We start from the raw sequence: 27,780 nt of genomic DNA on the forward strand, positions 1-27,780 counted from the left end.
CCACTAACAGCAAAAAACCTGAGTCCCTTCTCCAAATCCTCTGGAAGGACCTAATGCAAAAAACATTTGGAAGAGGATGTTACTAACCTATGGACTTTAGTAAGTTTTCATTGGGTTCACACTGTGATCTGTTGATATATATGGAAATAAAGCTGACCAACAGTACTGTGTTGTAAAATTTTAATCGGCTGTTTCTTCACAAGCCATTTCTCAAAAGAGGGGGGTGTTTTGAATGCTGATGGACAGTTGTCGACTCACTGAGCAATCTTACATGTTTATTAAACCATTTTACTTCTGTCTTTTAATAATAAGTGGATATAGATTAGCGTTAGAATCTTTTTGCAAAATATACTACCACTCAAAACCCCGAAAGTACCGTATGAAGTATTGGGAAAGATACCTTGGGAAGATTCCCTTTGAGAAGTTCCTGTGTTTTAGGGACATGTTAACATGCTGAAGAATGAAACATAAATTCTTTAAAAGTTCCAGTGCTATGTAAAATTAACAACTTAATTTTCTAATATATAATAATGTGTACTTAGGAGATCAGTGTCCCTTTGCCATTGCCAAGTGAAGCCTAAACTGTGGTGCAGCTTCGTTATTTTTTGAACTATTGTTTTGCCTGGTATAAAATTCTCGTTCTGAACTATGTATATACCTTAATTCTCCTGAAAGGCGAGACAGACCAGATTTGACCTAGGGAAAAAAAAAAAAATTGTTTAAAGTTGACAGCCATGGAATGAAAATGATAATATTTCTGATATTTATATGAGGAAGGCCTGGTTTTATTCTTTCAGGACTTTTTTTTCCACTAGTAGTATGACTTCTCAGATAAGTCCACTATTTTCCTGTGCTTTTGCCAGACCATTTTATATTTTGCCTTGGATAGATTCTTACAAGACTTTTTTTGATACTGCAAGATCATGTAAAGAAATCATTTGTCCATAGTAACTTCTTGTATGTTAGCAGAAAACTGCCTTGTGCTGAAATGAAACTGAGAAGCCGAGTGAACAGTTTGTGGAACAGGAACTAAGATCGTAATTTTTCTTTGAAGTTCAGTTCTCATGATGTTTGATAAATTTTTGGGGTGTGTATATACACATACATTGGTTTTGCTATAGTTGCTATAAGGCAAGTGCTTGTAGTTATATGAGGGATTCAGTGTGGGGATTTTTTTTCCCTGAGGCACTTCGTATCAGTCCGCCTTGAGATGTCAGGAGTTCCTTCATTTACTGCAGCATCTCTTGTGCAGTGGAGTGGGCCCAGGCAATCAGAATGGTAACGCAGCAGAAGGCAAGCTAGGTAGATGTAGGGTAATAAATTGTCTTATTTTTCTAAAAAAGCTGTGAGTTACTGTGTATTGCAATAATCTTTTTCTTGTTTAAAACATGCATTCAGTGATAGACTGGTTTTAAAACTGTTGCTCTTTACATACCCACTAGTCGAGTAGATTCAGTGCCTCAGGAAATTAATCTAATTGATTTAAATCGGCTAAGCCTGAGAACCGTTTTTGGGAGGAATGATTTGAGTATTAGGATTCGGTTTGCAGCATCTTCATGTTCTTGTTACAGTTAGAATTCATGTAGGTGCCTATCCTTGAACCAACAGGTGTCTGTCCAAATAGACCATGAACAAAATGAAATGTTTAAGTTTGTGTATTTTATAGCTATCTCCAGTCTTGCTGTAAAGCGTGAAACTTCTTTTTTAAGAAGCATTATACAGGTTTGCTTTCTAAAAGCAAGTTAACACGTTACATTTCACATGAGATTTTTGCTGATGTATTCTGTCTTGCACAATGACTTTTCATCACGTGTCTCTCTTTTTGTTCAGCTTTCAACCCTTTTTTTGAAGTTCTGAATGGTATAGGATTACACTTATCGTTCGTAGATTTACTTGAACAGTGGAATAAATAGGTTTTTCTGTTTCACTTCAAAGAATTGCCAAGAAAATGCTTTTAGAAGAAATCAAAGCCAATCTTTCCTCTGATGAGGATGCATCTTCAGATGATGAGTCGGATAAAGGAAAAAAGAAAACTGGGAAGCAAAATGAAAACACAGGAGATGATGGTGAGAACCAAAAAGCATCTGGGAAAAAGTGATGCTGTAGCACCTGTCATAAATTCCAAGGTCACTTGGGAAAGTTACAATTACTAAAGTTTCTTCAGTTTTCAACAAAAAAATGTTACTGATATTGTTAGTTGCCAAATAGAGGCCAATGTACATGATCATGAGGATTATCATCTCTTTAACTCCTCTGTAAGTGTATTTTTTTGTTAATAGTCTGATTTTTGTAACCAATTCAGAAGCCCTAGGGGGTTGTGAGGAGTAATCTACACAGAACAGTAAGATGAGCAAATGCACAGGAGAGATTTGACTAACATCCAGTCGTGGGAACAGATATTCCGAGTGTTCAGGCAGCATAGAGTACTTAAAGTGTGAGGGAACAATGTACGTTGTTGCCTGCAATTTCCTGGAGAAGCACAGAAGTTAGCCTAAATTAATTTAGATTTTAATTCTTGACAAATTTAAGTACGGAAAAAAAAAATGACTGGTGTGCATGTTGTGCTGACTCTTATTTCTGACAGAAGAGAATGAAAAGGAAGATAATTCTGAATCAGATTCAGAAGAAGAAGAAGAAGAATCGAAGAAGCCCAGATACAGACACAGACTGCTGAGGCACAAGCTGACAGTGAGTGACGGAGAATCTGGTGAAGAAAAAAAGGTGAAACCAAAAGACAAAAAAGAAGGGAAGCGCAGAAATAGAAGGAAAGGTACGTAATCCGAACGGGTTTTGTCACAAAAAGTACTTGCTTCTATGAAATAAGTCCAAAGCGTGTCAGAATGGAGATCTGAAACTCCATAATTTTAAAATCTCTGTATAAACTTTCTTGTATTTTAAATCTAGAATTCTCTTATCCGTGTTTGATAAGTAGTTTTATTTAAAATGTTGAATGCAAATGCAGCGCTCTCCACTGAATTGTATCCTCTGAATTGGATTAATCTTGTTGAGTCTTAGACTATTAATCTTGAATAACAGAGGCAAGCCCAGTATGTCTGATTTGTGAAAATCAACCTCGTTCTTTAGTGATTTCTCTCTTTTAACTGGGGCTGTTAGTAAGCCCTTCTGCATCAAAAATTTCTCCATCCTACAGTTCCCGTGTTGCAAGCTGTAGTTGAACACCAGGTGGCACTGCGAAATGATGCTTGGCTGATTTTTCATTTGCGCTGTTGCATGCAAGAACAAAGAATCTGTCAGGCCCTTGTGTTTAGTCGTTTTGAGCCGAGAAGGGGAGCGATAGTCAAGATAAATGCTTACTGCCGTGCTGGTCAGTGCAGGTGTTGATCGTGGGAGTAAGGGGGCACAGTACCTTTCCTGTCCTTGGTGTTGCACTCATGTTAGCCACCTTTTGCGGTCTTCTGCAGACTAAAGATGCCGTGGGATTTGTTTATCTTTTTCCTTCGTGAAATATCTCATTTGTGTCTGAATGTATATTCATGCTTTTCCTCCTTTACGGAATTATAACCCTACTAACCACATTTATTTCAAGAAAATGAATTGTAAATTACAGTAGCAGAGTGCAAATAAGATGCAGCCAGGCTAATTCTCAGAATTCTTTCATGTAAGTCTTTTAAGTTGACCAGTCTCAAGGAGAACAATATACTTCATTACAGCTTGCTGGTTTTTTAGTTCTGTGTTACTAACATTGCATTTCCCCATGTATGTGAAACAATCCTTGTTCTAAGCCTTGTGACTCAGAAAACAGTTAGGCTTTCCACTGTGTTCAAGGTCAAACTGAAACTACAAAGGTGCTGAATGGCATGCTGGTCTTAATTACCTATAAATACCAGTGATAGCTCCTAAAAGTAGTTATGGAAGTATTACCTAGTGCTGCTATTTTTGGCTTTTGAGTCAGTTTTAAACCTGTATGACCTGAAGAAACGCCAAGCCATAAATACAGTAATAGAATTGCCTGTGTTGTTAGTAAATAAGGGTTGTTTGCCTGAATTGTGAAGTGTGATTATAAAGTTACATCTAAAATGTTCGAAACAAAAGCTTTTGTTTCACTGAAAATAATTTTTTTTGTTTTCTGAAGTTCTATACTGTTCCCCATTGTGTTCTCTCCTCCTCACCCTGTCTTTGAAATCTGCTGCTTCCCAATGTAACGCTTTCTGTCGTTTTGCTTGCAAACTATACTTAGATGTGCTTATGCGTAAAGACCTCAAGTCTCATTGGCATAATATGCCTGAGTCTATCAGGACTCAGCTAGTGCTGACATGTTACACTTCTCTACTCTGTACCCCTTATATTCCTGTTGCTTCTTAGTGTTTCATGGGCCATACGGTCCAAAATGAACTTCTGCTGTGCTTGCCGATCTCAGACAGTTTGTTGAAGACACATAGTGTTGCTGACTTTGCAGTAATACTCAACATGAAATCATGCTTTATTTTTGAAGTGAGCAGCGATGATTCAAATGACTCCGAGTTTCATGAATCTGCAGTTAGTGAAGAAGTCAGTGAGTCTGAAGATGACCAGCGTCCAAGAACAAGGTACAAATAAAACTTAACTGTGTTCATCCTGTGTTTGGTTTTGGTTTTTAATAGTGCAATTTAGGCAGTGAGATGGTAAAATTTAAAGGCTTTGGATCAGTCCTTAAAACCGTTGATGATACTTGTCTATAATTTGGTATTTCTGATTAACTTCCCAGCAAATGTGAGAATTTTGAATTTGCACCACAGTAGGTGGTACACAGTGATTTGATGAGCCAGTACGAAAAAAAGATTAACACAAAATTGGCATTTCGGTGCCAAATGTGTCAGTGTCAATTGGGGAATGGTGGATTGCAGTAGAAAACTAATACTTAACAATTCTGAGATTCTTCTGGGTTGTCTGGAATAGACTGTTGCTATGTGTGTGCAGTGAGTTGAGGCGGAGGAAGGAATTCGGAAGTAAACCCCTGATGGCATAAAAGGAGTATATATTCTGTTAATTAGCAGTGCAGTTCATGGTGGTGGGTTTTTTTTTTTAATAGGTCTACCAAAAAAGCTGAGGTGGAAGAAAACCAGCGCAGTTACAAACAGAAAAAGAAACGAAGGCGTATAAAGGTTCAAGAGGATTCTTCAAGTGAAAACAACAATAAGGTCCTATATTGTGTTTTGAATTAATAAATGGGAAAAGGAGTTCCTCTCTTTCGCCAACTGCTTAGGGGCTTTGGTATCTCAGACAGCTCTGTACAAAGTACAGTAAAAAATTCTAACTTTTCTCAGTGTTAATTCTGTGCTGAAATCTGTGAAATGGCACCATTATGGAGAAGAAATGTTGCATTTAACTAAAACCGTTTCCTGTCTAGAGCTTGATAAAAAGGCGTGATATCTTTTAAGTAAATGGAATTTTTAAATTAAACATAAAAAGTGACACAAATAGTAGATTAAGGCTTTCCTAGTATTAGGGTTTCTTCTTCTATGTGGAGTAGGTGATAGCTGATCTGACCTACCACCACTAGGACAGAATAATTCTTTATTAGTAGTCATTAATTACTGTCAAATGGTAACAGTACCTTCAGTACTGCCTTTGCACGGCTGGGCTTAGCTTTAGTGTCTCAGAATACATTACAGTTAAGGTGGTGTGCTGGCTAAATTGTTTTATATAAAATATCTTATGAGCTAAACTCCACTTGTGTATATAAAAATTTTTGGGAGCTTGTCTAAAAATGAAGGATTTGATGGTCTGTGCTGTAATTTACTTGCTAATACTTCGTTTATTTAATTTGTAATAGAGTAATTCTGAGGATGAGGACAATGATGATTCAAAATCTCCTGGAAAAGGCAGGAAGAAAATAAGGAAAATTATTAAAGATGATAAGCTTAGAACAGAAACGCAAAATGCACTTAAAGAAGAAGAAGAAAGAAGAAAACGTATAGCAGAAAGAGAACGGGAGAGAGAGAAATTGAGAGAGGTATGTTCTGTTTTCTTTGCAAAATGCTAGGAAGTTGAGTTGTTGATGATGTTTAAAATGACGTATTTCTACCTCAATTTAATTTGATAAGTAATTTTAAAAGTACTTATATGTAGCCTTGTAAGCCACAAGTTTTATTTGTAGTTTCCTGCAGGTTAACATCTGTAAGTTTTACTTAAGACTACTGAAATCTTGTAGAAAGCTGTTTCAGTTGCCTACTGCTTTACTTTCCATGGGGAAAAGCACTCTCCCAGTAAGTTGTGATGCGTAGTAAAGAATTTAAAGTTTCTCTTTACTTAATAAACTCTGACTTCCCATTTTACTAAAGCTGTGTCTGTCAAATGCTTGGTGTTATTGACGTGTGAAGTTTTCCTGTGATGCCCTGTTTCTGCTCATAGGTGATAGAGATAGAAGATGCTTCGCCTCTGAAGTGTCCCATTACAACTAAGCTGGTTTTAGATGAAGATGAAGAAACCAAAGAACCATTAGTGCAGGTTCACAGGAGTATAGTTACCAGACTGAAACCACACCAAGTAGATGGTAAGAAAGAGAGTTTTAAAAAGACTCTTTATTTTTTCTCCCCTCCACTGGCACATCACCTTATACAACCTGAATTAGAATCATAAGAAGAACTGCTTGGCAGGCAAATGCCAGAATGTCAAGGTTAATGCTTTATTTTTGGGAAATCTGAACAGAAGTAAACGAGATCAGCAATCCATAGGTCTGTTTTACAAGCGAAGAACCTTAGAAATGTAAAGTTAGAAGGGTCCTCAGAATCATGTAATTCTCCGCACTGAGGCAGAATCAAATATATGTTTACCCATTCTATTGAGGAATTGATTTGTTCACTTTTTACAGTTTTCAGTGAAGATCTAAAAATCTTGCAGTATTTTCCTGGTTTTCTCAGCAGAAATTATTTTTTTTATGATAGCTGACATGACTGCAAACCAAGCCAACTTCTCTCCACATTCTGTTTCTAGTGAAGAAAGAGAAAAGGAGAATAACCAGTCATCATTTTCTTCACAGCTCGTTCTGTTATCTTAAATTTTGATCAAACTTCATAATCTACGATCTTTCCGTTTTAGTAAGAAACTTTAGTAAGTAACTTGCTTCAGGTCTTAAAGGGAGGTCCCCTGAACCAGACACAGCAGTCAGGTTGAAGCCTTATCTGTGCTGAGTATAGCATAGAAGAATACGACTCCCCAGTAAATACATCCCAAAGGACAAAAAATCACCCAGCAGACCCTCATGTTGTTAATGAAGTTTGTTATGGAGCGTGTATTTCCTTTCCTGTTTCAGCTCTCACAGTTCTTACTTGATTTTTTTCCCCTCTTTGAGCTTAGAACTTCACATCTGATCTGTCTTGGCAGAATTTCTTCTAATTGGTAAATTAGCAAAATTATCTGAAACCAAGAGTATTTCAGTCTTCTCATGAAGTCCTTGCCACTTTTTGTTCTGCCTCCTGTTTTATCCCTGTCCCCAAGATCACGGTTATCTGCAGTCTGCACAGTGATATTTTCTAAACCAGTTGCCCCATCTTCAGTGAAAACTGTGAATATAATTCAGTTCAAGACAAAGATAATCCCACATAAAACCCATTGGACAGAAATGAATCGGTATTTATCCTGAGCACTATTTTCTAAGAGTGCTCTTACAGTGATCACACCTATCTCTTATCGGGTGAACTTTAATAAAATGAGTGTTTAGTAAGAAAATTTTCAATGCTTTTCCACAGGTGTTCAATTCATGTGGGATTGCTGTTGTGAATCTGTAAAAAAAACCAAGACATCTCCTGGTTCTGGGTGCATTCTTGCTCACTGTATGGGTCTGGGGAAAACATTACAGGTAAGAAACAAAAGTCATCTTGTTTTCTGGTCTGTAGCTTGCTCTCGAAAGCTGATCCAGCCAAAGCCAATTTTAATGACTTTCAGAACATAGTAAAAACTGACTGTTTCCAAGGCAGTGACTCGATGAGGATTGCTGGAGGAAAACGTTATGTAAAGAGGTCTTGAGAAAGAAGTTGTGTTTCATAGTATACAACTGTGAAAGTTCTGATACATGCTTGTGCTTTCTCCACTTCTAAAATACTCAAAATTAAATGAGGTAATCATTGCTATTCATGTGAAATGGTCATATTTAATTGTAAGTGATGTGTAGCTCCCTTGCAACTCAGAACAAGAAAATACAGCTTCAGGAACCTATGTTTCTAAGACAGTTTAATAATCCTAAAAAGATTATGGTTTTACTGCCTGCCTTATTCATGCGTTGCTCCTTAAACTGTTTATTTTCCTCAGTGGTTCTTCAGTTTATTTGTTGTGCTGATAAAGTAGAGGTTTATCAGTTTTGTTGGGGTTTTCTGATGCTGGACTTCCAGTGTCTAAAGCCAGATGCTTTGTGTTTTAATATAAACAATATTTTGCTACAGTTTAGACTCTTCCAGGTTGAGGGACACAGGGAATTTGTTTCCTAGCTCAGTGATTGTCCATATGTACATTCCTATTTTTGGGTCGTTGTGCATCACAAACGTTTCAGACCAGAAGTTTTCATTGCCTTGGCAGTTAAGTACAGGGCCTACTTTCAACCCCTTTTTCACTTCTTTCTTTCTTTTCTTTGGCTTTACAATTCTTTGCTTCCTGAGATCTTCAGGTTCAAGCCTTCGTTGTCACTTCAGCGCATGTTCCTTCTCCTTTACGCTGCTGAAGACTGCTTTTAAAAAATATTTAAACCAGAATATTGTAGCATTTCTTAAAAAAAGATTTCCATATTCCTTGGTCTGATACAAGTGGCTCTTCTGCCGTGTTAAAAGTTGCTCAGTGAACAACTTACCATTTCTGTTAGTCTTTAAAATCTGAAGCTCAGTCCCCATCTTGAAGTGTTTCTTCTGAAACCGGTCACCCAAGTAGTTGGTGTAAAACAATGCTCACAGCTCTTTCTCTTGGGCCTTTTACAGTCATTGCAGGCCTCAGGAGAGGCTTATGCCCTTGATCTTCAGAAGAGGTAAAATATCAGAAACTGTTCTTGAATTCCCTGCGTCTCAGTATTCATGCTGGTACCATTTCGGGGTGGTCGGGAGTGTTGAATTCCTTTTGGGTTTGCCAGGAATCTCTCTTCATAAATTCTGGTTTTGCGTTTAGCCAGATGTAGCATCACCACAAATACTACGAGCAAAGAACTGGGTTGAGTTGCCCGCTTTGCTGCTCTGCCGCCCAGTCTGCTCCCAAGGATTCCTTGATCAGAAGTCATTTGACAGAAGAACCTTTCCCTCCGATTCTGGGAAAGAGAAAGGGAAATTCTTGAGAACTCTGAAGAATAAAGTAGGGAAAAGCCCCTCAGAAAAGCAGGGACGCTTTGATCTCCCTGTTGTTGGCCTTCATTGATGCTGTCTCCTCATTTCTGGCCCACGCTGAATCATTAGAAATCTAATTTGTAGTTTCTGCAGACGTTGGAATCGAACTGATTGCAACTCGGGATCGGTCAGGGCCTTCCTGTGCCTTTCTTAGCTATACGGTCACTTGACAGGAGATCTGCCTCGTGCTTTGGTGACTCTGTGACCGGCACGTCTAGATCACGTTAGCAGCCTGCATTTGTGCAACACTTCCTTCTAAATTCTTCATATTCTCCAAATATGGATGCATTTTGCTCATTCCCTGGAGTGCAATCTCTTTAGCGTGGTGATGATGGTTCTCAAAGAGGTTATTTTCTTCCTACAGTGAGGATGGGATCCTCAAAGCATCTGTGAGGAAATGCCATTTCACCATCCTCTTCCATCTTGGTCAGTTGTTGTAGAAGCTTTCCCATTGGATTGGGAAGCCCTATCACCTGACCCGAAGGCTCAAGATCTGTTCATTCATAGAGAGGTCAGTAAGTATATCAACGTACTGGAATTCCAAGCTGTATGAAAGATGTCTCACCGTTTTTGTGCTGTCGATAGATTCATAGTCCGCAAGTGACAGCAGCCAGCTTTATGACCTTGTTAGTCACTTGGCGAACAAAATGCTGTAAGATCCTGTGGACAAACAGTCTTTGACACCTGTATGTTTGGAATGAGGCGTCTCAGTAGTATTTACTCTGTATTGCTCACATCTGCCTTGCGAGTTGGTGTTTGGCATAGTCAGCAGACCTGGACACTGCTAGGTAGCAGACTTGGCCTGGCTTGAAGTCTTTCCTTATTGTTTTTAGAGACTTGAGGTGTGCACCAAGAGAAAATCTTCAGAGAGAATCTAGCAGGAGGTATCTATTGTTCTTTGCTAGCGTTAGCTATGCCTCACTGGGACAGATGGCTTCCTTATTCTTGTGTCTTCCCTCTAAACCACTGCTGCCCAGGATTCTTCAAAAAGTGAAGTTACATGAGTAATACCTGATCCTGCTCTCCTCTGACCTAAGTCAGACAAACTTTATTTAGGACTTTCTGATGCTGAGAATCTTCTTTCGCGACCTGCGAATTGCAGGATATAGTCATGGAGCGTTCAGGCTGGTGTAACATCTTCAGATTCTTTAGATCCCCTAGATTCCTCTGCAAAGAATGGGCTCCAGGGAATCAAGGGAAGCTTGGGTTTTGTTGTTTTCTGATTTGGGTTTTTTTTGTGGGATTGTGGGGGTTTTTTTGAGTAACACAGAGCTGTAGATGATCAGAGGGACTGCGGTCGTTCACTGTACGTACTGTTTAGGTAGAACAAGCTGCTATTTTGGTGGTTAGTGGTGCACAGCGTGTGGACAGCGTGTTTTTAAGAACTCCAGCAGCAGTATATATAGCTTTGCTTTCTTTATGGAAGTTGGGGTGACAGACACAATATTTTGACAATCTACGATCCTATAGAAGAGGACTTTTATACATTGAAAATCACCTTTGAAGACTATTTTTGTGCTTAATTCTAGCTTAGGTGTTACGGTTCTTCAGGAGTTAATTACATCTTTTACTGGAGATTTGCGAAGTTTTGCAGAACGGTTGTGCTTTAATGCGGCAGTGCAGTCTCACGCAAAGGTGACTTTATACCCTTGTATTTTATACACTTCAGTTTGATGAAATATTTCAGGGCAAAAGGTATTTTTGCTTGTGATCCAGATGTGTTCGTGACACTTGTTTTGGCTGTTAGCTTCTTGATAATCAAAGAAAGCCACAGTTACAGATATATATCAAGTATTTTCATGGCCAGTGTTTGTAGCTTAGGTAATCGGTATTTCATTGTGTGGTCATGTGCCATTCCTTCTCCTGTACTCTGTAATGCCATTTGTTGTTTAGCTCTTAAAAGAGCTAAATCAGTGATAAGTTCTAGCAGACTTTGTGAACTGCAGAGAAGAACGTCAGTAAAGGGTCAGGTAAAAAGGCAATTAGGGACTTGCTGGCTGTCCAGGACATAGGACTGTTGTCATTAGTCTTCACAGGTAGATTTGCATCTGAACATGAGATGCTTTTGTCTTGGTAACAAAACCACCAGTAATTCCTTTCATGTATTGCAACATCTCATGCTGGAGTGTGTCCAGAGAAGGGCAATGAAGCTGGTGAAGCGTCTAGAGAACAAGTCTTACGAGGAGCGGCTGAGGGAACTGGGGTTGTTTAGCCTGGAGAAGAGGAGGCTGAGGGGAGACCTTGGTGAATCCTTGGAAAACGTTTCAGTAACCTGCTTCAGAGCTGTTTAGAGAGGATTTGCCAATATGTTGAAAAAATGCAGAAAACATAGATTTAAGACTGGAGTTCACTTTCAAGAAACTTCACACATTCACGAAGTCCAAAGCGGTGAACTTATTTAATGTTTGGGGCGAGTATTGGGAGAAAGCTTAAACGTGACCTAATAGAAAGTTTTAGTTTATGAAAATGATTGGTGGAACATAAAAGGGGGGTTCTTTCTTTATGAGATGTTCAGCTATCTGGTGCAGTTTGTAACAGCACGTATCTCAGTATGTGAAGGGTGTATGCAGCCGTGTAACACAGGGTAATAAGTGTATGACTTCAAGATACATGTCCATTAATTTTTAAGCAGCGAGTTGTTTCAACAAGACTGTTGTTGGTAAGTTCTGTGTGTGAATATATACTTGTATGTTACTTTCCTGGCATTTAATACCCAGTGTTTATTTGGCATTTTGTCTGTTTTTTCCTCTTGCAGGTAGTAAGTTTTCTTCACACGGTCTTGCTGTGTGACAAGCTGGATTTTCGGACAGCTCTGGTAGTGTGTCCACTGAACACCGCCTTGAACTGGTTGAATGAGTTTGAAAAATGGCAAGAAGGTTTAGAAGATGATGAAAAACTAGAGGTATAAGGCTTAAAAAGAGTTCTTAAAAATGAAATAATGTTTTGCATAACCAGAAGCTCCACCACTCAAAATATAGGCTAAGGAATGTGCTTTCAGTATGTGAAAAATCTACACGCATTAGTAAGCCTTCGGTATTTAAAAGTTACACCAGTACTTTGGTATTTTAAGAGAAATTCAAGCATATTTTTCTCCCTTGGAAAGGTCTGTGAGCTAGCAACTGTGAAACGCCCTCAGGAGAGAAGCTATATGCTCCAGCGTTGGCAAGATGAAGGAGGTGTGATGATAATAGGCTACGAGATGTATCGTAATCTTGCACAAGGCAGGAATGTGAAGAGCAGAAAACTTAAAGAAATATTTAATAAAGCTTTAGTTGATCCAGGTAAGTGAAAATTAATACAAGTATGCATTTTTATATATATATATATATTTATATATATATATATATATATATATTGTACTTTCTGGTTTATGTATATGAAGTAATCTTGCACATGGAAATCTGTTGGGCAAATAATTTTAAACAGTAATGTTAGGAAGAGTTACCAGATTTTCTTTGTTGGCTTTTGCTGAGTTACAGAAACGGTGGTTGTTCAGAAACTACCCCATCTGCTTTTGTAAATAGACTTCTATAACAGTCTCTTCCGTTAGATCTAATACCGAAATGACCACAGGAATATATACTGGAAACATTTCCTAATAGGTAGGTTTTTTGCTGGCATTGCTTTCTTGCAAGGTAATTTGAAGTGACTCTGTTGGGAACATAAGGTTGTTTTAATCTGCTGATTTGTTACAACCATGAGCTGCTTTATCCTTGATAGAAATCTACCCTTAAGGGAGCAACAGGAAAAATAGTTGAGAAAGTACCTTAGAAGTGTGAACAAACAAGTATTAATTAAGTGCTAATGAACTGATTGCAGATAAAGCGCTTAATGGATTTTTTCAGTCTGGTTTAAGCTCAGCTGAACTGAGCAAACTTACGTAAGCATGTATGTAAGCCCTTGAAAGTATTCCAAGTTGATACAACCAATCTGTTGGGTGGTCACCAAGAAGAACTAAAAATTTTAGGATTAGCAAGTTTCACCAAAATAGCAGAATTTTCCTACAAATTCTGAACTGGCAACTGATATCTGAAAACAACTTATGGTTATGTAGTATACCTTAAAAAACTCTTTTTAAAAGGCACCTTTGCTGTAACTTGGGTATTTCACTTTAAATTGAGAATGCTGATATAGTAGGTAGGGTAAATGGTTTCTTTGATCCTGGAGATAGGTTTTCTTGGATTTTAATTATCTATCTGGATTTTAGGTTTCTTGACAGTATGTGGTTGTTTTTCTCCCTCTTTTTTTAAAATTTCTTTCTTCTTTCTTTCTGATTGATGAAATACAGTATTGGCCTGGTATCTAATTGTACTTGGTGAGCTTGATTTTGTGAAGGTTCAAATAGCAGTAGGGCTGTGAATTTTAGTCTAACAGACAAAGGGATTCTTCTAACGGGAAAAATAACTTTGGGATTATTGGCATTGGCCAGCTGCTTTGGCATCTCCAGCTCTGCAGAAAGCCAGTTTGAGCAGCTAAGACGTTAATTAATTTTCTGCCAGCTTGACTCACTAAATCTCCTGATTGCTGTGGAGGCAGGGAAGCTCCAGTGCAGTAGCTGACGAACTATTTTTGTGATCCTATTGAATCCACCCACATTGTTTAAGCAATGAAGAAAATGCACTTCTTGCCAGTGGGTTTTCTGACTCCTATTAATGCTGCAGTTACTAAAAACAACAAAAAAAAGAGGGGACACAGACACATGACACAACACACCCTGTGCTGTCAGTCTTACTATGTGTCCTGGTTTGCTCAGGATATTGCCTTTGTTGAGAATGTCACCAGGAGAGTCAGAGCTAGGGAAGAAAAGGTGTCAGCTGCTGTCCTGAAGTAGTGGTGACAGGACAGGAGCTTTGTATTTGGTGGGTCACGTTCTGGTGCAGTGATGAAATAAAACGTTGTACATTCTTACAGTGATTCATTTCTGTGGAAAGTGTAAGGGAGGCTAAACATAGGGGTTGTTACCATGTGTCTTTATAGTAATATTGTCCTTTCCATCATGGATTTATATTTATGTAACTTCAGAAATACTGGAGTGAGGTTGGACATGCAGTTTTATGGAGGAGACACAGCGACTTGTGTAACCTTCCCTGTCCCATCTCTTGTTGAATCTCTTGGTTTTTACATCCTGCTTGTAGGTGTGGTTCTGTTCTGCCTCCAGACCTCTTTAGGCGGCTTGGGACAACAAGATAGAGCAGCGTTTGTGGTTAGGGTATTGACTTTTGTAGATTTAATCACGTTCAGAAACTGCAGCTCATTGAGCCTTGTGGGTTTTGAATAATTTCATAGGAACATGGAAACCCTTGTTTTATTATCTTCTTGGACTAGTTGGCTGGTAGGATGGAATCAGACTGTTAGGAAAACTAACCTTGAAATAAATCCCTAACTATTCTTATGTTGCTTCAAATCTTTCTCTGTTTTAACTAATTACAAAAAGACAGAAGTGTTCTTCTGTTGTTATCCGTTAGTTTTTGGAGACATTTGAATTGGCTAAATTGGTGGGTGGTATCTTGCAATGACCATTATTTGTTTCTTGCTATCTTTGTGAATCGCAGCAGGCTGCCAGTAAAGGAGTTATGAAGCTGTGTGCTGGCTTACTCTTGTGACTGTAAATAGGAAAACCTTTGCCTCTGGGAACATTTTTAATTTAGAAAGTTGCAAATTTGGTATTTGAGCAATAATTTAATGATACGTGTCTGGTTAAAATGAATGCTGCTAGGGTAGATGTATTCTGTAGTAGAAGCTTGTATTGCAATGCGTACTACAGAAGAGGGGACCAGAGAGGGAAGGTTTAGCCAAAGTTTATGGGTGGAGAAGTGATTTCATTAATTAACTAGCTCTGCTATGTGAAATAATAGCAGGATTATATACTCGTGCAGAGCAACAAATGGTTTCCCATAATGCTTTGTGCAACTGATGAAATGCTGTTTGGTTTATTGATAGCTGTTGTGCTTTGCTTGCAGCATTTCAATAACTTTGTATTTTTTTACTCGTTGCTACTAATAAAAATTCCATTACTGTTTAACTTGGAAACTGCTCTTTAATTGGCAGTTGTATAAAGCAGACTTAAGTTCTTGTAGACTTCAGAGGAAAAGGAGAACTGTGTGTATATGTCTATTGCTGAGTATGTTTTATATATCGATATGTCAATGTGCATGTACGGCAAGAAGGGTAAGAAGATGAAGACTATGATCTTTGAGGAAAGATTGAAGGAGTAAGGCTTTTTTTGTCAGTTGTCTTTTTTCTAGGCTAATTATCTACCCTATAAGAACTGATTACTGAAAGGACTGTTATCAGCTGATTTTTTTACATCAGATGGAGAAAGGAAAGGGCAGAATTTATTCTGGGTTGCAGCAGAGATCATTTACAGTGGGTATTACTGCACAGTGTTTTAGCAAAAGGGAGAGGTCGTGGAGTTCCCTACTTGTGTCAGGGAGGATGTGTCCCTTTCTCATAACTTATCTCAGATGAAGAAAACAGACTAAACGATCCCTCAAGGTCCCTTTAAGTTTTACATTCCTTTATAATGTTTTGAGAAACGCTCTGTCCATAATGAATTGCATTCATGTTTTTGAAGAACAAGGAAAAAACCCACAAGTTTATGAAAATCCCTGCCACTGAATTCTAGCCAAGCTGTTAGTTCAAGATATCAATGCTACGTGCCTGCCAAACAAACCACAAATAATTTTACTGAGATAGTTTTTTCATCTTTTTACTATCATTCACTTACTCTAAACAAGAGTTTTTTGAGGTGGGTTTGTTGGTTTGGTTTTTTTTTTTTTTTTAACTAACCACTTCATGTTAATGAATCACAGTCTTTACTGAAATGGATTTCTGCACAGTTTTGATTGCTATCTGTCATTAAGGCTTAATTATCCTTTTTCTCTAATGTACTTTGATTATAAATGCAATGTTCTAGGCCGAATTATTTCTGAGAATGTGCAAGCTGTCACATCTGGTGGGGATGTCTGTTGCAAATCCCTGCAAATGCTTCCATTCTAGAAAACAGCTCCAAACCATCTCAGTAGTACTGCTCATGGCGTGAACGGCTTGCTTGCAAGATCCTTACTCTTCAGGAGAGACTAGAGAAAGGATCTGGCGCTGTTAAGAGAGGTTTGCCTAAAATTAAAGGAAGGCTTTGTGTGTAGCCACTCAGTGTTTGGTGTGCTGTCAAAACTGGGGAAAGTACAAAAGTTGTGAAATAAGATGGGGAAACGTTTCAGTGGCAGGTGTGAAAATTCAGAAATAAGTAGGCTTGGGCAAGGCTCGGTGTGTTTGGAGTTCATATGTGGATTTTCCCAAGTGTCTTCTAGACTTGGCTAAAAAGTCTGCTTGGAAAAAAATACCTTCTTGGTTCCTTTTCTGTTAGCGTGTAAGATTCAGATCACTTTTTGACACTTAAAATGGCACGGTGAAGATGCCTTGCACTGGCATTAAACCACGCCGGGGCCGAAGGTGTAATTGATTCTCTGCTGCTGATCACTGTCCTAGAGTTAATTTTCTCCTTTTACAAGGCATTTTAAAGTTAGTCTGAGGAAAACTGTTCTTAGTAACTTATAAAAGGGTAGGTTGTCCATGCTGATAAATACTCCTTTGACACCTCAAATATCAGCCGTTTTAGAGCTGGATAGACGAACAGCTGATGGCTTCATCTAGCGTTTTTCAAAGGTGCGTTAACTTGACTTCAGCTGACTTTGTGGTTGATACACTGGAATTGAGGTCAGGTTTAGATCTGGTGAAACATTCCTTCTAAGTCGCTACTTGGATCCTGGAATATCTTTTACTTGTCCTTTCAAGGAAAGAGCTTCCAGAAATTGCCCCAAATCTGAAAACTATTAGGGTGTGTAAGTCCGTTCTGCCAAGTCTGGTATTGAGTCCAGCGGAGGGCTACGAAGATGATGAGGGGGCTGAAGCATCTCTCTTATGAGGAAAGGCTGAGGGACCTGGGGCTCTTCAGCCTGGAGAAGACTGAGAGGGGACCTTATCAATGCTTATAAATACCTAAAGGGCGGGTGTCAAGGGGATGAGGCCAGGCTCTTTTCAGTGGTGCCCAGTGACAGGACAAGGGCCAACGGGCACAAACTGGAGCACGGGAAGTTCTGCCTCAATGTGAGGAAAAACTTGTTTACATTAAGGGTGGCAGAGCACTGGAACAGGCTGCCCAGGGAGGGTGTGGAGTCTCCTTCCCTGGAGATATTCAAAACCCACCTGGATGCAGTCCTGTGTGACCTGCTGTAGGTGAACCTGCTCTAGCAGGAGGTTGGACTAGATGATCTCCAGAGGTCCCTTCCAACCCCTTCCATTCTGTGATTGATACTGACCTGAATGAAAAGTTACTGGTTACCCGATTTCTCTTTAGAATTGACCAGGCACCAGTAGATGGCAGCCTGAGCTGGCGTTAAGGAACAGTTTTATGAAGTTTTGACAGGGTGAATGGAAATGTAGACGTGCACACACTAGCTGCATGGATAGATAATTTTTATAGGAATATATTGCAAAGCTGTATTTAATCCTTCTCACGGAGACTTTACAAGTAACAGCCTGTAGTTTACCAGAATAGCTACTGTGAATGCTTGTGCAAAGGCTGAGTGAGACCCTTAACAGTGCTAAAAAAAGCACCACAAACACACAGACATGAAAGAAAGTTAAGAAAAAAACCATTAATAACATTAGTAGAACAAGTTTTGGATTCTTTGGGCTGCCAGTTTCTTTGTGGTTATAAAAGATGGAAGAGATCTAATCTTATTTCTTTCTAGGCCCTGACTTCGTTGTTTGTGATGAAGGGCACATACTAAAAAATGAAGCATCGGCAGTTTCTAAGGCAATGAATTCCATTCGATCTAGGAGAAGAATAATTCTTACAGGAACACCACTGCAAAATAATCTTATAGAATGTGAGTAATTCTCTGGTTTAAGAAGTGTTTCTTTCCTTGGATATACTTTTGCCTTGCAGCAATATATAGGTTTAGTTTGATTAGAAGAAAAAAATTTGATACAGTGAAGCTGTTTGCTATGTTTCTGTATCTCAAAAACTCCTAACAATCTGGTTTAGCATTTTAAATCATTGTCTCAGGATGTGGCTCCGTGTTGGTTTAAGCCAACTTAAAATGAAGCTGTTGGGAATCTGGCCTCTCTTCCCTCCTTTCCCTTGGCATGGCCTTACATACATCTGATTCCTCAGGGAGCCTGTTATAGGAGTGTCAGAAAATTAACACTGCAGAAGGGAGTAGCTTTTTGGCAGTTTGGTGCCTTGATCTGGCTAACCAAAGGATCAGATGAGTCTCAGCATGTCAAAAGGGGAAGGGAGAGAATGTTCAGAGGGGAAATGGGTGGACCAGGTCTTGCAGCAGCATCAATTTAAATTGTTTTAAACCATTGTAGAGCAGTGTTCTTAGTGAACTTACTGAACAGTAATTTATGTTACTGTCTTGGGAGTTTCATTCTAAGCTTGCTTGTGACATCTGCTCCTGTTTGTTAATATGCTGTTACGTTTTCTCCTGTGGATTCATATGCTTTTGGATCTATTTTAAAATCTTTGCAGATATGATTTTATTATACGATGGCTTTGGTGTACAGCAGCTTTCAAACTTTGTGTAACAAACACGATGAGGTACTTTTAAATCTGTGCCTAGAGTATGTGTCAATGTAAGATGCCCTTTCTGGAAAACATTGGGGTTGGTTGGGTGTTTTTGCTCAACAGAAAGTTCTTAGTTTTAGATATGCCACGTTTATTTCCTGTTAGAATTAGTCCCAGTACTGTGCTTTCCATTTTGAACAACTTGTCTGATCTTTTTGTCCTAGATCACTGCATGGTTAACTTTATTAAGGAGAATTTGCTCGGTTCGATTAAGGAATTCCGAAATCGATTTATAAATCCGATTCAGAACGGTCAGTGTGCAGACTCTACTCTGGTAGATGTCAGAGTAATGAAGAAGCGTGCACATATTCTCTATGAGATGTTAGCTGGATGTGTCCAGGTAAGAACAGTTTTACTGTAACTAATTACTTGAATTAGCTGCAGGGAGGGGGAGTAGTTATTTCATCTCGTTCTGATAAAAACACTCAAAGGCCTCTAAACTTGCTATTTGAGAGCTCCCTTGAATCCAGCTATTACTTTTGGCTTAAATATTTTCACTAATTACTAAATTTTTGACTTATTTATTGTGACTAGTAGAACTTACAAAAATTTCATAGCTTTTTTCAGTGTATCCTAGGCAGAACATACACGTGTATTAGAGAACACAGCTGTTTTCCTGCTAAGAGACTAGAAAATTACATGGTAAAGTAGGACATCAGTGGCTTTGAAATACACTCATTTAATTCCATATACACATTTAAAAACAACTGCCTTAAAAACTGCACAGAAAGTTGGAGATCCAGTTTTTCCCTTGGTTCTGAATTCCTATCCTTTGTGATTTGTGAGTATCAGAACAACGGGGAAGAGGAGGGAAGGAAGGTTAATCAGGTCCAAAAGAATGAAGAACTTGTTACCTTAAAGACCTTAGATCAAGACAGAACAAAACTGCCACGATTTCCAGAGTGAGGGCTGGGCTCCTTGCTCTTCACTTAGCTGCTATGGCCTTGCACCTCGTGTGCTGTCAGCGTGATGTTGCTGCTCGTCTGCTTTCTAAACCCAGGCCCTGGCAGCCTGGTCGAAGGTGCGACGCTCTGTAGGCACGAGGTGTCTCTTCCTGGCTGTGCAGTTGTTGGTAGTTGATTAAATAGTCCAAGTGGGCATGAGCTGGGTGAGGTGGTCATAGTGGGGTAGTCCCACAAGCAGGTACTTCTTTCTCCTTGAAAGATATAAAAAGGTTTGTGGCAGTGTGTAAGGCTGTTAAAGGACCTCCTATCATAAAATTACGGTCTTGGGATTATGAACAGTAGTGAGAGGACAGCGTACGCAATTCTACACATCTATACAGCAGTACAAGAACACAAACAGCAAGACAGAATGAGAAGAGGAACATAAATAGCAAGCAAATCTGAGGTGCCTCCAAACGCTGGGCACCCTGTGTTTGTGCAGCATTGGGTGGAGCCTGGATGGATTCTCTCGCACCGCTGCGCTGCGCAGATCCTGTCCTAGAGAGCAGCTCTCCCTTGTGATCATTTGAGCTACTCTGTAATTCCCTTAGAAGAAAACAACCCTGTTCCTAAAGGCTGTTCTCATGAGAGCTTCTTGCTGCACTTCTAGATAACAGCAAGGCTGTGCAGGTGGCGTACTCGCCGGAACCAAGTGGGAGCTGCCGGTAGGCTCCTCTGTGGCAGCGAGCTGGCTGAGGTTCTCCTGCAGCCCAGGAGTTCGTGCAGCACAGGGCAGGCAGGTTAGCTCCAGTGAAGGACACTTAACTCCTAAAGGTGCAGCGGTCTCTTGGCCAGGACCAATACACCGTTCACCATGTGGGTGAAGGAGTAGGTGAAGAGAAGTAGACCAGCGAAAAGAGTCCAAAAAATGTAAAATTTTTCATTGCTCCAAGCAAATATTCACAAACTATGTGCTCTAAACCAGAAAACGGTTAACCTGAGTGCGGCTGTGATACAAACATCTGTGGTATCAGCTGCTCGACTTACCCACGCTTTCACAAAAAAAGGTTTTGGTATATTTTAAAAAAGTCACAAAAGTCGTTACCAGAGCAGCTGCCGAAGTTGCAGTCAGCTTTGCAAGGACTTGGAACTGGACATGGGAGTAACATGTCCCATACTTTTGACTGGACAACCTCATTGACTAGTGAGATGGGCTTCTGTGTCTGTAATTGGGTTGTATTTAGTGGGCTATTTTTTTCCCTTTGTGGTTGGAAAGCGTCTGAATCATTGTAATTTATGCACGGTGCTTTGTCGTTTAAGTTGCCAGAAGTCCTTAAGCTCTCAGTAGTCCTTTTCATGTTGATGTGACTGAAGTACTGTTTGTAAAATTACAGAGGAAGGATTACACAGCATTAACAAAGTTCCTCCCACCCAAATATGAGTATGTTCTAGAAGTTCGAATGACACCTATTCAGTGCAAACTCTACCAATACTACTTGGATCATTTGACAGGTACGTGCCTCCAATTCTCTGAGGTAACAAGATTGATGGTTGTTTAATAAGGGGCTTTTTTGCTGTAGTTGGTAGGTTGGGGGTTTTTATGTATGTTATTGGCTCGATGGATGTATTTTTCTGCTTCTTGTAAGATTTACCTTAGCTCTGAAACTTGAATTATAACAAAGCATTTGGTTGCACGTAAAAATTTTTTTTTTGAGGAATAGTACTATTTGCATCTCTTAACAGTAGTCCACCTTCAGGTTTTGGTTCATCTCTCTCTTCTTCCTTTTCTAAACCTAAACCATAATTGATTTAATGTCTTACGCTTCCAAGAAACAAGATACTGATTGTAAGACTGAAGGGAGAGAATGCAAAATTGAGATGTACTGGTGTAAGCGTGCTGCCAAGCCTTGCGGTTTCCTTTTGTCATTATACTAGCTGAAGCTGTTATTTGCTAAATATGGGCTCTTTTGTGGAACTATCTCTTCTTTTGTTCTCAAAACCCACAGGTCTGTTTTCACAGTGACTGTGCTTTTCATCAGCTTTCAGTGGGGTCTTGACTGGTCTGTCTTGGGGACTTGCATCTTCCCAATGAAGTGCCAATTTGTTTAAGTGAAAAAGTGTATAAGGAGAAAAAAACACAACCCCAAAATGTGTTACTGTGGGCTGGTGTGCTGTTCACCTGTGGTGGGGATAAGTCACTGCAGCTTGCGGTTTGGCTATGCCAAGGCATTGGAATATCAGCACTTGTAAGCGATACACACCAGTGTACCACGTAGACCGTTGGGATGGGCATCTCAAGGAGCTCTTAGTGCGGTTTTCTGTACTGCCATGCTTCATGCAGGCACATTCCTCAGCAGCAGTTTTTGGGTTCTGGAGCAGTTCTGTTTTTTTTAAAGACTGTTCATAATAATTGACTTAATGATCAGGAGTTGAATTCCATAGTCAAGAATGTTTAAGGCACTGCTGGTAGGGTTTTTGTCTAACGCTTGAAGCATGTGTTTGCTCTTTGCAGTGATTAAAAAATGTACTACATAGTCTGTTGTGCCAGTTTATTATAATTTTTGCACTTGCTAAGCCGCTTGTCTGTTGCTGATGGATTTTTGTTTTTTTAAAACTGTATTTTTCTGTTCTGGTTACTCTCCCAAGTTTAATTACAAGAAAGATTAATTGTATCTCAAATTAGGCTATGATTTATAGCGGCATGAAATTAACTGTGTTGTCTTAATGACTTTAGATTCAGGATAGTGCAGTTGGTGATCTCGGAGATAAACTGCCAGCTGAGACTTCATTTCCATAGTTCTGTGATTTGTTGCTTTTGTTTGGTTAAGTTATAGAAGGAAAGAGTTTTGAAAGACGTGTGAAAGTAATTTCACTTCTACTGATATCTCCAGTGATAAGTGGATGCCTAAGTGCCAGCTGCCCCCTTTGCCCTTTTACTCTAAAGGAGTAAAAACTTGGTGTTTTAGTTAAAAAAAGGTAACCAAACCAAACACCACTGCACCCTTACATTAATACTACTTCAAAGCAGTATGTGAACAAGCCCACTTTTATGTGTAGTGCTGGTTCTGTACTGCTGTCTGTTCTGTGTTGGCTCTTCTTTATAGAAATGTTCTGAAAAGCAGGTGATTTGTGTTCTCTTTATTTCTGCATCATGCTACACGCCTTCCAAAAGCTAGTAGCTTAAAAATTTACTTTACAGACATGCTAAATGATTTTACGCTATGACAATGCTAACCTAAATGATTTAGGTTAAATCTTTGTAGCTCTTCATAGGAACATTTTAATCACAACAGGTAGGGTAGTTTGGTAGGTTCTTTGGATGATTTCCAGTACAAAGCAGGGCTGGTTTTGTAATTCCAGTCTCCCAATGCTGGCTTTGTTGGTCTGCTGTGCTCCTAGATAGCCATGTAAATCTTTTACAGGTCGCTGATTAGCGTAAGGGCTGGTGCTGTATGTTTACATCTGTGTTATTCTTTACACAAGTCTTGACACACAATGGCTTTCAATACCGCCTCTTTTAGTCAAGCAGGCAGCAGATCAGAGGAGGTAGCCCCTAGTCTGGTGTCTGTTAAGGGAAGGGTTTGTTCTGGCGAAAAACCTGTTAGAGTGAACTTCAAATTTGCTACGTTGTTGGAGCCATTCATTGATTAACAGGTTGTGCGTGTAACTAACTGTAAAAAATCTTACCGAAATGCACTGCCTAATGGGTAGTTTAATTAATCTGCCTAGACTTTAGGGGCTCAACAAAATTATCTGAGCTTAGCTAAGTTTGCGTTTGTCAGAAGGGGTTATGCTGTTCCGTGACTTACCAGCCCTCTGTGGGCCACTTGGACTCCCCGAACCAGCAGAAAGCATTATCTGCTTCCTCTGTCTCCAGCCTGGGTTAGTGTCCTGCCGGTTTGGTCAGCTCAGGCAGTGCCGGAGACAATGTGGGAAAGAAGAGACAGGAAAGGCAAACGGCCCCTTTTAGAGGGGAAAGAGCTGCCTAAGCAAACCATGGCTCACGTCTTCAGAGCAAATCTCTGTGCTGGTTGCTGATGCCCGTGTTAATTCTTTGCGTTACTTTTGTATTTCAAAAGAAGATGACGTGCTTTCTGAATTCCAGTAAATAAAAAGGGAGTCTTGCTGCTGAAGAGAAATACAGAAGGGGAATTGTTGCTTCTCTGCACGTTTTTCTGTGCACTGTAACAGGCATAAACTAAAATACACAGTTTAGATGCAATTTTACCAAGTTGCTGTTCGTTTAATGAAAATGATAGGTTTGTTTTCACTTCTGTAATATAGAAAGTTAAAAAGTCTGCAGAACTCGTTAAGTTGAAACTTGTTAACAGCAAGTTTCTCTGTGATGTTAGCTCAGGTTTAGGGAAGTCAACTCTAAGAATTTCTGTTGTCCTTACCATTCCATTTCCCAAAGTTATAGGGGAACACAAACGGGAAGATGCTCGAGGATGTTGTATGGTTGAAACATAACAAGAACTTGCTTTATTAAAATAGTTGCACTCTGTAGATGTTTACTGGGGTTGTCTCGTGCGTTGAGGAGATGCACTGTGTAAGCTTTGTGCCTGTTTTGCTGTAGACATTTGATGATTGTGATGCAAGAAATACTATTTTCTTACAGGTGTACATGCCCTTAAATTATGCATGTAATAAATATGAAGAACATTCTCTTTCCAGAACCTAAACTTAATGCGCTGCTTAATGAGAAATTGAGACTACAAAAAAGAAATGTAACACTCTGAACATTGTACTACTTTGCACTAATTTGTCCTTGAACACTGAAACAACAGGCTGAGCTTTCTTTAGACTCTTTATTGTGACGGCACACTGCAGCATTACAAGTCAGTAAATAAAGGTAGCTCAAAACAGTAGGCCAAATTCACTGAAACCTAAATGCAAATTTTATTTCGTGTTTTCTACCTTGGGCTGCTTTTACAAAACCTAAGCAGACTTGACTGTCCTTTTAAGAGGATTTGGATTCATTCCTATACTGGGGAGAAATGTGCTTTTATGTAAAACTGTAATAATGTTTCTCATTATCAAGAAAAAGGGGAAAATCTAATTTTGACAACTTTAACTAGGAAAATATTGCCTGTGACTCAGTAATTTGACCTCTTTTACAAGAGACGTTACAATATGATGTGCATCTGGAAAGAACACTCAGTGCTGCGCTAAGGAATTGTTCAAAGGGGGAATAGTATGTGGCAAACTTACTTCAAGGTTTCATTCTAAAACCTGAACTTTATTATCAGGTGTAGGTGGTGGCAATGAAGGTGGAAGAGGCAAAGCTGGAGCTAAACTATTCCAGGATTTCCAGATGTTGAGCAGGATCTGGACTCACCCTTGGTGTTTGCAGCTGGACTATATTAGCAAAGAAAATAAGGTAAATTGAATATATCAAAATACTCTCTATTGAGAACTTTCCAAATGAGCTTTGCCAAATGCTAGGTAAAGTTTCATCAAATTAATGGAAATCTTTGTTGCTGTGGGGTAATTTTGCTGCTGTTTTTGTCATATTTTTGTTTCTGGGTGTGTTGTCATTCTTAAAATATTTTGCAAGGCCCACCGTTTGCAGAACTTACCATTGTTTAAATGAAGAATAAGCAGATGGCTGAAGGTTTAGTAAAAGCTTCTGGATGAGCATACTTAATAAAGTTTCTTTTTTTTTTTCTATTTTGAGGGCTACTTTGATGAAGACAGTATGGATGATTTCATAGCTTCAGATTCCGACGAAACTTCAATGAGCTTAAGTTCTGATGATTATACAAAGTAATTGAGCTTTTATTTGTTCTTCTTTGTTGGATTTATTTCCCTAATAGAACTTAAGTGACTTCTATAGAAGTGAACGTTTATTTTTTTTTATTTCTTCTCTCTGTTAGAGTATGTTCTCTAGCAGTAGAATTTTAAAAAAATAATGGGGTGTACAATGTTACCCTTCTAGGAAAAAAAAATCCAAGGGGAAAAAGGTGAAGAAAGACTGTAGCTCAAGCAGAAGTGGCAGTGATAATGATGTTGAAGTCATTAAAGTCTGGAATTCAAGATCTCGTGGAGGTGGAGAAGGAAATGCAGAAGAACTTGTAAACAACCCTCCATCTGTTACAAAATCAGATGAAGGTGAGTATAATCTACAAGTAAATAAAATACAAGGCAGCTTCTTTTTGCAAAAGGCGCTTTGAGAGGGTTGTCAGGAATTCTGCATTGCTGCAAAATGGCAAATTCCGTAATTCCATGAACTGCTCCTGTCCTTGCATCACCTGCTACTTCTAATATGCTCGTCCTGGAAAAACAAGGGGCATCAATTTAGAGCTCAGGGGTCTTGTGGCAGGGAAGCTGCACAGTTAATGTTTTTTAATTCCCGAGTACAAAATGATACAAAGTTCACAGAGAAACTAGGCTGCTTTTCATCTCTTTTTAAACATTTGGTTGAAAGATTAATGGAAAGATTAAGACATATGCGTGTCATTTGTTGTTGCACCTGGAATTTGAAACGGATGTTGAGCAAGCAGATACAATGCAGGAAGAATATGAGACCTTTTTAAAGCTTGTTATTCGAAATACTTACATCCATACATTTTATTTTTGGATTTTCCTTTAATAACCTAGCTTTTGTCTTGCGTCTGGTATCATAGAGTTAGTTTTCTGATTGTATCATTTATTGTGTGTCTGATCACTTTCTCTGAATAAATGATGTTTTTTGGGGGACAGTTAAGGTGAGGAATTTTGGGGTTTTGGTCCCCATCCCGATGACATACTGTAAACGTGTAAGGGGAAGAGAATGTGTGTGTCAAACACACGTACAGATGAAATGTATTGAAGTAATTACTGGGTGTTATAGGCAGGATGGGGTTCTGTCTCTGCATCACTTCAATGGCTGCCTCTGTCATGCAGCCTCGTCCAGTTTAATGTAGCACAGAATTTCTAACCAGACATTTGATGCTGCGCCAGGTGAGGTTTGTGGGCAGAGTTTCTGTCTCATTGCAGCTGTTGGGGGCCCTTCTGCAAAGTTTAGGGGTGAAGGTAGAAATAGATAGGTGGGAGGGGTGTGTAGGATTTCCCAACACCACATGGTAGTCTCTTACTTAGTTAACTTGTTCTTTCCTTTTTTTCTGGTATTGAAAAATGCATTCTTTAAAAGCTTGTATGAAGGAAGGCTCAAATGCGAGTTCTGTCCAGAGAGGTTCTATCTTGCCCCTGAAATTTACTGGTGTGTCAGGACTGATTTGTGGTGCACAGTCTGAAAATGTAAATGTTTTGAATTGTTCATGAGAGAGAACACTTCTCCTACTATGTTTGTAAATATTTCAGTAGATCAAAGGGTTTATGTGGGAAAAGTTGGTGGTATAAATCTAACCAGTCAATTTTTATCGCCCTAATGTAAGGAGGTCAAATTGAAGATCATAGAAATATCGTAAAAGAAATTAAGTAATGTAAATCAAGATAATTCATGGTTCTTGTCTGCCTTTCGCGTTCCGATTATAATGCTGAATACGTGCTTTCTCCTGGTTGAATTCAGAATGAGCGTAATGGGAGTGCTGTTAAAGATCGGCAGGATCTGCGTCTGACACTTCTGAGTGGGGGATGCAGACCCCGACAGGCTTGTTTTGCCAAGCGTGTAGTTATTTTGGTGTATTTTTACAGTGGTGGACTGAATTTAGTAAGTCGTTCTAGTACTTAGATATTTTTAAGGGATTAAGTCAAATTAACAAAATTAACTTATAAAACAGGAACGTGATAAAAATGGGATTGTTCCCATGTATGTATTTTACAGGTTTTATTAGAGTAATAGTGTGTTAGCAGGTGAGCAGGTAAGAAACTAGGGAAGCTTAGGGAAAAGAACTTTGCAAAAAGGCAGAATGTGATGGTGGAATTTGTTTGGGTGTTTTCCTCTATTGTGACTTAATATAAAAGGGGAGAGAATGCGTGGGGGTTTTTTCCTGTATGCTAATGTTGTCTTCTAAATTAGCTT

At 39.1% G+C, this 27,780-nt stretch overlaps 1 protein-coding gene across 1 annotated transcript in view; it reads left to right on the top strand.

Annotated features, from left to right (window-relative positions):
• The window catches only part of ATRX (ATRX chromatin remodeler), an 84,064-nt gene that overhangs the window by 36,988 nt on the left and 19,296 nt on the right, over window positions 1-27,780 (top strand). Inside the window, exons 11-25 of the mRNA XM_086470216.1 lie at window positions 1,936-2,066; window positions 2,585-2,770; window positions 4,454-4,547; window positions 5,030-5,138; window positions 5,774-5,953; window positions 6,352-6,493; window positions 7,689-7,798; window positions 12,055-12,201; window positions 12,403-12,580; window positions 18,053-18,190; window positions 19,098-19,273; window positions 21,212-21,329; window positions 25,067-25,197; window positions 25,495-25,583; window positions 25,756-25,928. Of these exons, the coding sequence (XP_086326342.1) occupies window positions 1,936-2,066; window positions 2,585-2,770; window positions 4,454-4,547; window positions 5,030-5,138; window positions 5,774-5,953; window positions 6,352-6,493; window positions 7,689-7,798; window positions 12,055-12,201; window positions 12,403-12,580; window positions 18,053-18,190; window positions 19,098-19,273; window positions 21,212-21,329; window positions 25,067-25,197; window positions 25,495-25,583; window positions 25,756-25,928 (2,102 nt within the window). The remainder of the gene's footprint in view (window positions 1-1,935; window positions 2,067-2,584; window positions 2,771-4,453; window positions 4,548-5,029; window positions 5,139-5,773; window positions 5,954-6,351; window positions 6,494-7,688; window positions 7,799-12,054; window positions 12,202-12,402; window positions 12,581-18,052; window positions 18,191-19,097; window positions 19,274-21,211; window positions 21,330-25,066; window positions 25,198-25,494; window positions 25,584-25,755; window positions 25,929-27,780) is intronic.

Source organism: Leptosomus discolor, chromosome 9, assembly GCF_034619465.1.
Source record: "Leptosomus discolor isolate bLepDis1 chromosome 9, bLepDis1.hap2, whole genome shotgun sequence".
Classification (NCBI taxonomy): Eukaryota; Metazoa; Chordata; class Aves; order Leptosomiformes; family Leptosomidae; genus Leptosomus; species Leptosomus discolor.